Here is a 10,836-nt window from a genome sequence, read left to right on the forward strand (position 1 = left end):
AGAAACTGGGCTCAAACCCTTCAAGCATCAGGTGACATTATGCGTGTTGTTAATACACTGCATGACAGACTATATTCTGCAGTGGCAGGCTTCCAATCTGTGCAACATCAGAGAGCAATCTAGGACACAGCTATCCCAAGCTGTGAAAACATCCTTATAGTGTTTCTGTGGAATTCAATCTTGGAAGTGGGAGTAGAAAGACGCATAGCTTCAGATTATGCGAATAATGAAGAACCAAAAGTATTCGCCTCGGACAGACAAAGAAAAATGGGCTTTTTTTAAATGGCAGCATACCAAAAACAACACAAATCATTTGGATGTGAACTCGGTATGCTCTAATCAGAAGTATTGTGAAAGGCGAGGAGGGAGAGGTTGAACATGTGTCTTCAGTGTGATGCTCCTGGGAGTGAGGACTTATGAAACGCAGCTTGCAGTAGTCTGTGGCAGGGCCCCCGATGAGAGAAAAGACTCCCGGGTGTGCCAAGTGCATTTGAGTTCCTTGGCAGGCATTGCCCATGAAAGCTGCTGCATAAGATACTTCAAATGTTACACAATTGCTCACAAGATGTTTACACACACCCAAGCAGACTTGCAGAGACAGGTAGGTATCACAGGTGACAGGTATCTTTAGAGGTTTCCCTATAACTAACAGTGTTATGGCTGCTCTGAAACTCTGCTAAGTTAACACAATATATTGTTTTTAGCTTGAACAGGTATATGTTAACATACACATAGCATTAGCAACAAAAGCAGGACTCTCCATCAGTTTTGGCGCTCCTAAGTTACAAGCTAAGCCTAAATTAAAGTTGTTCAATTACAGTTGAGCTATAATTTAGGAAAATTATTCTTTAAAAAAAACTGTGTTCAGTTGTTCAGTCTTTATTCCTGGAATGACACAGCTAACAAAAAAATATGTTCTAAGGACATTCCCATTTCCGAATGTCTGAAAAAAAATCATTTTTAAAAAAAAATGTTTTATTCATTGATTTAAGGGAATGTTCAATTTTATGATTTTGCAAACATTATGAGAACATTAAAATTTAAAAACTTTTATGATTTTGCAAACATTATGAGAACATTACTTTTGAAAGTTCCGAACAATATTTTGCATTTGAAACATCTGAAATAAGCAGGAAGTAGTATCCAACTAAAATGGTTCAGAAAAATGTTCTATGAACAACGTATAAATAACATTTTTGTGCTTACATTTTGACAACATTATTAAAAATGAAAGAGCTTTTAAACAAACTATTAACTTTATTGAAAGAATGTTCTTAACTTTACGCGAACCTTGAAAAAAAAAAAAAAAAAAAAGAGCCAAAGTTCTGAGGACATTCCCTGTTAGCTCAAAACATGAGGTAGCCTGTTTTTGAATAAACAAAATGTACGTCACACTTTTATTTACTTTTAAAATGTATTTTTCTTTTAAATGAAAACTTGATTATGAATAATATTTTTTATGCGCGTGTTTGTTTTTTTTTTATAAAGAGGCCTAACAATTTATTTATTATTGTTTTTATACAACAGTATGGCAACATCTGGCAACATAGAACAAAAGACCGTTCGGGTTATGTTTTTCAAACGGGGACCCGACAAAAAATGCTCCAGACCAAACAGACTTTTCCGTGAGTAGTATACAAACGTTGCACTGATGTTGCAACTGAATAAAGCTTTTCTCGAATTACAGAGAAATTCTTCCACTGAGAATTCTGGCAAAACATGCATGTGGTATGAAGCTTCTCATTGCGTGCTTTACGTACATGCAACATGAACATGTGGCGTAACAGATGCAGCATATGGAACAGAGATCTTTATGCTATGGTGGGAACAAGGGGGGATGTACGGCAAGAGTATCGCTGACAAAAAAACATAACTCAGAGTCCCCTACTGACAGCCGTGTTATTTCACATGAAACAGCGCTGCGCCGCATTCAGCGCCGCGTGAACTGATGCATCACATGTGCTGTCGTTGAATGAATCACTTTTAAAAGTCACGGAACGGATTCATGTCACAACGGGGATTAAAGTCAACTGTATGTGTCTTATAAAGTCTGATTCATCCGCAACAGCGCTTTCAGTGAAGGGCACCAAAAATAATGGTGTGCAAAGGGAGTCACATGGGTGTTCTTCATCAGGGGCCAGCTGTCTAGAAAGATTAAACACTTGGATCTCTCCCACAGGTCTCTGAGAGCAGCGAGTCGACCAGCTGCTCACTATGACACCCAACATTTTGGTCGACATCCCCTTTAAAGGACCCAGAAGAGCCGCGGCTGAATGTAATGCTAATCCATAGCATTCGCTGAACTTCACCATTCGCGGTTTTGCAAGCAAAACAATGAGGCTTATCTCACGCTGAGAGAAAGCCCACATCAGCACGTGACTGCATTCTTCCGGAAGGCTTGTAGCTACAATCTGCTCTGACAAAATGTCTAACCCCCTCCTGAATAAATCTAAATACGCAGATGTATAATACTTAAGTAAAAAAAACTCTATTAAAAAAAACACTATATAAAAAACTACCATATTTCAAACGAAAAAAAATTTAAAAAAAAATAAAACTAATAATAACAAACAAAAATAAATTTGTACATTTCAGATTAATTGACAGAAGTCTTACTCAAAAGTCTTAAAACTTGTCCTCAGATATCAACCCCTTTTTTTTTTATAGTAGCTACGAACTATTCATCATCATCTAAATTCTCAACTTTTTCAATTTATCATATCTTTTTGTGTGTTTCTCAGTAGAGGGCAATCTTAAAATGTCAACCCTGTTCTGAAAAAATAGCCACACTAAAACTTTATGCACAATGAAGATGCCAAAATGCAATCAACACATACATGTATCTGATAAAATGTTTAAAAAATCATATAGAAATAACTTTAAAACCACCTTATTATTGTAAAAAAAAAAAAAAAAAAAAAAAAAAAAGTTTCATAATGACCTATGTTGCATTTTTATTGATGTCCATGAATAACAGCTGCCTGACCATTCATAGGCTATTTATTTGACATCAATATTTGTCATAATTTGACATTTTGCATTGTCATCGGCCATAATTTCAGCATGACTTCCGATGAGTGACGTGAATCTAAAATAAACATTCTATTAAAAAACTAAGAAACCTCTTACATATTAATTTCGGGAAGCGAGACTTCCGATTATTTTTATAATCTCCTCACATCCTCTTACTATAGGTGGGTGAAAAAAATGACAAAAAATATGATTTTCTTTTCTCAGAAAGTACTGAATGCATTACAATAAATACATGAAAATATTTTTTAAAAATTCTTAAAAATGATAAAAAATAAATACATCAATTAATATAATTTATTTATATTATCTATAAAGATTATGATTAATTTAAACTTATTATAATCAATTGACAGAATTAATAATATATATTTTATTATTTTAAATTATTTATATATATATTTTATTATTTGTAGTAATCTTTTATAGGTTTCATAGATGTAACAAGACAAAATCTAAATCTTTCCTATTACCCCTTTTGAGGGTTTAAGCAGACAAAGTTACAACATTCACAGCTGAAAGGGGCATTAGTTTCATGCCCATCGGGATCTGACTCTGCAATCCTAATGTTTCAACATGAATGCAGTAGATGCAGCTATCAATAGACTTGTGCACTGGCCTCATTTATGTAATCAAAAAACCTTTGCTAAACCCAAGATGGGAATAAAGGGTAAGACTAAAAGATGAAAGCCTTAAAGTTTGAGTCATGGCCTTGACCAGATGGGTTTTATTTAGTGCTCTCGCAAACATTTGGAATCACTGTTAACATATTTCCCCAAACTGTGTAAGATAAAAGATGCAAACCTGTGAGACTGATGTTGTTGTATTTAGTGTTGCTATTTCATTGCACTTCATATGCAACGAATTTGCATCTAGTTAAACGGCAATTGTAGTTAAACGTTAGCATGCAAATGAAGTTAAATATGCATTTCAATATATAAAAACACATTTGTGGAGGCCTGCTAGTACAGATCAAACTGTGACAATTTTAGGTGGAAACTACATCTCATTTGCAGTCTTTCATTAAGATAATATTACCAGAGCACAGCAAACTATTACATTTTAACACTGATTACTATGTGACAAACCATAACCATAAACGGGGTTAGGCGTTGTCTGCTTTGGAATGTCTGGGTTGGGCCATTTAGGATTACCTAAGCTTTCCAAAAGTTCTTCAAACAAACCAAAATACTATTTTTAACATTATATTAAAGGAATAGTTCAACAAAAAATGAAAAATTGCTGAAAAATTGACCTTCCCTCAGGCCATCCAAGACAATGAGTTTGTTTCCTCATCAAAACAGATTTGGAGAAATTAAGCATTTTTTTTTCACTTGCTAATCATCAACTATAATGAATGGGTGCCGTTAGAATGAGTGTCCAAACAGCTGATAAAAATATTATATTAAACCACAAGCAATCCACATTAAAGCAAAAAACTGCATGTAAGAATCAAATCCATGAATAAGATGTTTTTAACTTAAAACCATGGCTTCCAGCTAAAATATGAGTCCTCTATCCATAATGTTGTTTTTTTCCAGTGAAAAAATATGTCTTGTCTGAATCTTGAGAGAAATATGCCCAAATCAAGATCTGTTTACAAGCGAAGATTGTCCAAATTATGTCTAAGCAGGTGGTTTTTGATGTGAGAGGACAATAACGTTTTCACTGGAGGAAGCATTATTATGGATTTTGGACTCATATTTTGGTCAGAAGCGACTGTTTGAAGTTAAAACACCTTAATTTTGGATTTGAACTCACAGCATCACATTTCACAACATTAATTCATATACCACACACTTGTGGATTATTTATGGATTATTGTGATGTTTTTATCAGCTGTTTGGACTCTCATTCTGATGGCACCCATTCACTGCAGCGGGTTTCACTTGGTGAGCAAGTCATGAAAGGCTAAATGTCTCTAAATCTGTTCCGATAAGAAAACAAAAGCATTTACATCTTGGATATCCTGAGGGTGAACTATTCCTTTAACGTGAGAATCAGTCATTGCAATGGTTTTTCAGAAAACTTCAGAAACTCAGCTCACATTTTTAAATGAACAGTGGTTCATTTCTCTGTATCCATGTTCCTGAGAACAGATGGAGATATGATGTCTGGTAAATATTACATATTGCAAAAATCAACGGTATACAAAAATTTGGAACTTAGAACTATAAAACAATAACCGAAACGACTGTTTCAAATCGACAGCACAGCAATGTTGCATTTTTCCTCTATTGTATCATTCATGTTAGCATGATCACTTCATCTATACTTTCTTACATGTGGTTTGCATAAAACATAGTGCCAGAGCAATCGCATCCAACTTCATATCTTTGTGAGCTAATTTTCTTGTGTACGTTCATTGAGTATAAATGATTATACCTGTGTAATCAAAGAGTATAAATGTTTATACGCGCTTAGGCATGTACACGTAGGAGTGTGTTTATGAAAGGGCACGTGCATGTGTTTTCTTCCATTTATTTTTAGCATTAATCCCAAATACTGTTGCATCTATTTGTTTAGCACTTTTATCCAGATGAAGACAAACAAAAGAAGTGCCAAAACATGACGTTCCAGAATTGCTCACATATTTGATAGCAACTGTATATTTGTTCTCAAAAAGCCAGTGATTTGCGTGATTTTTCTCTGCTTTTTAAAACATTAAAAAGTCTTGGCTGTCTGTCAGCTCACTGCTGTCTGGCCAATGAGACGCAGGGTGGCTAAACACGCCCACTGACCGTCTCCCTGAATGGAAATCACACTGACATTTGTGACCCTCTTCCATATGCTGCCAAGAGCAAGCACACATCATATAGTTGGTTTTTAACTTGGCAAATATTCACGCAGGTGTTTTTTAGTCGAGCGGTAGGCATTCTGTGTGAACACAATGTACAATGTTTGGATTCAAAGTAACATTTTAATTTGTAGCAAAGCGCTGCTCAAACAGTGTGGGCGATTTTATCAGCTGGTTGTGATGACCTTGAGTAGACCGTGATGATCAGACAGGAATGAGTTCCTTAACATAAATCTGAAAATCTATCAGAAATGTAGGAATACAAAGGCAGGAATATTGCCAACATTTAACTAGTAAGTAGGTAAGTAATTAAATAAATAAATTTACCACACAACTTTAACAGAAGTCCCTGATTATTTTTAAGATAGTTGATTATGCCTAGTTACAGTCGTGTAGCTAATTCAGTTTTTAATAGTTTTACAATATACAGTTATAGTTACTTTTAATTGATGTGAGTTTTAAATAAAAATTACTTTAAATGTAATGCAAACAATTAAAAGCGTAATTTAAAAATATTCCTCATTACTTATTTACAATTTACCTTTTAAAACACGTGTGTCATTTTGCACTTTGCAATGTATTTTTATGTTTTGCAATACCTTAGATTCAGAAAAACGAATTGGAACTGAATTTCACCACACACAAAAAGAAAAAGAAAAAAAAAAGTGTTTGATAAACTGATTTGCTTGTAGACTCTCAGGGGCCTCACAACTTCATAGACATGTAATTGTAAGTGATGAGTCAGTGTGGGGGTTCCTGACTTTTTATTGGTCATATCAGGCCTTACCCCGCCTCTTTCGACCAATAGAATTTCGCTGATTTGCATGCGGTCCCGCACGGAGGGATAAAGACACACTTGTAGCGGTACTGATTTAAACTCTTGAGAGAAACTCTGGACACGAGACATCGTCCAGAAAGCAGCTGCTACCTCCCCAACTGGAACATTAACCTGCTGTAACGCTGTAACTACCCGGACCTCAACGGCTTTCACGCTCAGTTTAATAAGTTGTTGCATCCGTGATCATTATAATTATATTAATATGGGGAGAGTAAGCAGCGCTTGTTTTATATCTTGGATGTATTTGGTCTACATTTCCTCGGGTTTTGCAACTTCGATTGAACCAGCGAGTGAATTTTCCACTTTTAGTAAGTATAAGCTTATTTGTTTCATGAAATCATAGAATGAAAGTTGTTTATAAAGTTTTAAAAGTGTTACAGCTTTACGTTTCCGGTGCTTAACTGGAAGTCGAATTATAAATATCAGTGACAAAAATCAGAAAACGATCTTATTGCACCAGCATAAGTTATGTAGGAGGCATGACCTTATTTTACAGAATTTTATACCTTTAATGCATTACCTTTAAATAAATTTATACTTTTATATTTATAAATGATGTCTCAGAAGATAATGTTGAATGGTGCAAAATCTTACTTTTTTTTTTTATTTATATAATTATATGTTGTTTTATATAGGCCTACTGTATTATTATTTTTATGTCTTAAAAGACCATGTTTGGTGGTACAAAAAAAAATTCTGTTAAAAAAAAGTAATGTACATTTTTTTCTTATTTTTATTAATCTTTTGTATTTTTAAAGTAGCATTTATTATTATATGGTGCTTGTAAATATCATTAATTCCTTGTCTTCTTATGGTCAGTCTATTTTCATCAACTTTTACCTTTTGATGATTAGCAAACATTATCTATAAAATGTAATAGTATCTTAATAAATGGTAAACTTTGACTTTAATATATACAACACAGTAATTATCATGTCAAATGGTTATTTGACATGCCAGACCAGCCAGTTATGAACACATATTAAAGGACTTGTAGCAAAACTATTTTTTATGTATAGTCATTCAAGCACTGGGAAAGGATCCAAGCTTGCCATTTGGAAATAATTCCTCATATACAACATAAGGGAAAAGTATAAGCACATGCAAGATAAGCTTCTTTAGAACTTCAGTAATTAAATTTTTTTATAAGCAGCTTACAAGTAAAAATCATTTAATGTAAGCAGCACTTACCTTGCTAGCAGTTAAACTTCTTGATCTGGATTTTGACAGATAACATCATGGAAAATGCCACAGAATGGATGACGGACTTAAGTGACATCGAGTCCAAGTTTTCCTTCAGGACCAGCGAAGAACCCGAAGACGATCTGTGCTACATAGTTCCAGGCCAACCCGAAACCATCAAAGAATGTAACTTCAATCCAGACACCAAGACTTTCATAGTTATTCACGGATGGACGGTGAGTGTTTCTACTACACTTGTTGACAACTCTGAGTGAATGTGCAAAGCAGTCCAAACCATGACGCCAATGATTTTGCCTCAGGTCACGGGTATGTTTGAAAGCTGGGTTCCCAAACTGGTAACAGCCCTGTATGATCGAGAGCCAACAGCCAACGTGATTGTAGTGGACTGGTTGTCCCGTGCGCAACAACACTACCCTACATCAGCTGCCTACACCAAACTAGTGGGGAGGGATGTGGCCAAGTTTGTCAACTGGTTACAGGTATGTCAAACACTCACAGGTATGTGATTTGTTCTACGTCAAGATGGAGTTTGTTTTATGCAGTAAACTTCATATTTTCTGGTTTCTTCATCCAGGCTGAGATTGACTATCCTTGGGAGAGGCTGCATCTGTTGGGCTACAGTCTTGGTGCTCATGTAGCAGGAATCGCTGGTCTTCTCACCAAACATAAAGTTAACAGAATCACAGGTAACTTGATGTTGTTTCCTAGCGTGTCGCCTTTCTAATTTACCCATAAAAATGCATTGATCAACCATTAAAATGGACCAATCTTATTGTATCTTCAGGCATGGATCCTGCTGGCCCTAGTTTTGAGTATGCAGATGCCCAAAGCACTCTTTCTCCCGATGATGCCCTTTTCGTGGACGTTCTTCACACCAACACTCGCGGTTCTCCAGATCGCAGCATTGGGATTCAGAGGCCGGTGGGCCACATTGACATCTACCCCAACGGAGGAACCTTCCAACCCGGCTGTGACCTCCAGAACACTGTGTTGATGGTGGCCACCTCTGGTTTAAGAAGTACGTTTCCATTGTCCTCCTCAGACGTTCTTAGATTTCAAATCACAAATACAAGCTTTAATGTTTTTTCTTGGTTCTCCACAGACATGGATCAGATCGTGAAGTGCTCCCATGAGCGCTCCATTCACTTGTTCATCGACTCGCTGGTGAACCAGGACCAAGAAAGCATGGCTTACCGCTGCAGCTCCAAAGACAGCTTCAATAAGGGCATGTGTCTCAGCTGCCGCAAGAACCGTTGCAACAAGGTGGGCTACGGAGTCAACAAAATTCGCACACGCAGAAGCAGCAAGATGTACATGAAGACCAGAAATGTGATGCCATATAAAGGTTAGGAGCACCAAAGTTTATTAAATTAATATAACAATAATGATATTTTATATATTTTATATCAAAAATCCTTTCTAAATATAACCATCTTTCCACAGTTTTCCATTATCAAGTTAAGGTCCATTTCTTCGGCAAGACAAAATTAAGCTACACTGATCAGCCCATTAAGATCTCACTGTACGGAATCCATGGCGAGAAGGAAAATATCCCCTACATTTTGTAAGTTAGCAGCATTTCCTGATTGATATGTCAGGACTTAGTTCACACAAGTTCTAAATGAACTCCAATGCAATGTAAAGATTTTTACCAAGAAAGATCTTGGACTTTTTTTTGGTTTCAGTGATTTTTTTATGGTACCAAAAAACCGGCCGTGCAGCTAGTTTAGACCATGTTTTGCCTCAGATTGGACTCTGAACTGAGATAACAGAGAAAGTGATAGAGATGGTTTTTGATTCCACAGGCCTGCTTTGAACACAAACACCACCGTGTCTTTCCTGCTGACCACGGACACAGACATCGGAGAGCTGCTGATGGTAAAACTTCTCTGGGAGAAAGACACCCTCATCAGCTGGCCATGGTGGAACCCCGATACCTTCCACATCCGCAAACTGCGCATCAAATCAGGAGAAAGACAGTCTAAGTAAGCATATTCTGACAACTTAAATATTTTTTATATATATTATATATTATTTTGCCATAATGAATACACAGTTTTATCTTTATTACTATTGATGTGCATTTTTATTGCTTCACATTTTTATTTTGTACTTTATACCTTTAAAGCTTGTGCAAAATTCAGAATGTATGTGTTTGTTTTTGATCTAGGATCATCTTCAGTGCCAAAGAAGGTGAATTTTCCTACCTTTCCCGTGGAGGGGAGGCCGCCGTCTTTGTGAAAGAAAAAGAAGCCCAGTCAAGCCGCAAAAACCAGAGGTAAGTTCTGCCATCTGCCCCATCTGTTGACACTGCTCCATAAAAGTGGCCTTCCCTGCTCAGTTGTTATGTTCCTGTTTTATTTGTTGTGGTGAGTTCTGTTTGACTAAACCCTTTGCACTTTACACTGACAGATTGCACAAGTTGAAGATGCATGGAAGTTCGTTCAAACAGAGCACAGAGTAAAAACACACGTCAAAATCCACCTCTGCTGGGATCTGGCACGGAATCTGCCAGGGAAAACTGGAACGGTAGAGACAAAACCTCTCCCGAATATTCAGACTAGTAACCTTCACCCCACGCAAATCCCAAAACACACCCTGCAAGAAACCACATCTTTAAAATGTTGCTGCTGTGCAGTTTTAAAACAAAACAATCACTTTGGATACCACTCAAGACACATTACAGGTCATCTGAGATCTGGCTAGACAATCTTTCCTGCGTCTTTAATCCATAAAAATGATCAAGTCTCTATGCAACATATTTATGCAAGTAATCAGTTCCAGTCTATCTATAAATGACTTGCACTTAGTTAAAATGATTGGCTAGTTGTCCACCAAAGAGACTCTTCTTTTGGAGAAAGATGCCACTCAAAACATGTTACGGTTTATTTGGTTTATCAGTATTACTCTTGAAATTCCACTTAGAAACTGGGTTATTTTGCTTTTAGCATTTGTTTGGTTGTACTGT

The 10,836-nt window shown here is 36.2% G+C and overlaps 1 protein-coding gene across 1 annotated transcript in view; it reads left to right on the plus strand.

Moving 5' to 3' along the window:
- The first annotated feature begins 6,689 nt into the window (after window positions 1-6,689).
- The window catches only part of lpl (lipoprotein lipase), a 4,354-nt gene continuing 207 nt past the window's right edge, over window positions 6,690-10,836 (plus strand). Inside the window, exons 1-10 of the mRNA XM_019064371.2 lie at window positions 6,690-6,973; window positions 7,896-8,083; window positions 8,168-8,347; window positions 8,443-8,554; window positions 8,653-8,886; window positions 8,971-9,213; window positions 9,312-9,432; window positions 9,674-9,853; window positions 10,039-10,146; window positions 10,281-10,836. The exon at window positions 10,281-10,836 is cut by the window's right edge and continues 207 nt beyond it. Coding sequence (XP_018919916.2) covers window positions 6,868-6,973; window positions 7,896-8,083; window positions 8,168-8,347; window positions 8,443-8,554; window positions 8,653-8,886; window positions 8,971-9,213; window positions 9,312-9,432; window positions 9,674-9,853; window positions 10,039-10,146; window positions 10,281-10,332 — 1,524 coding nt within the window. The 5' untranslated portion in view covers window positions 6,690-6,867 and the 3' untranslated portion in view covers window positions 10,333-10,836. The remainder of the gene's footprint in view (window positions 6,974-7,895; window positions 8,084-8,167; window positions 8,348-8,442; window positions 8,555-8,652; window positions 8,887-8,970; window positions 9,214-9,311; window positions 9,433-9,673; window positions 9,854-10,038; window positions 10,147-10,280) is intronic.

Source organism: Cyprinus carpio, chromosome B22, assembly GCF_018340385.1.
Source record: "Cyprinus carpio isolate SPL01 chromosome B22, ASM1834038v1, whole genome shotgun sequence".
NCBI classification, from domain to species: Eukaryota; Metazoa; Chordata; class Actinopteri; order Cypriniformes; family Cyprinidae; genus Cyprinus; species Cyprinus carpio.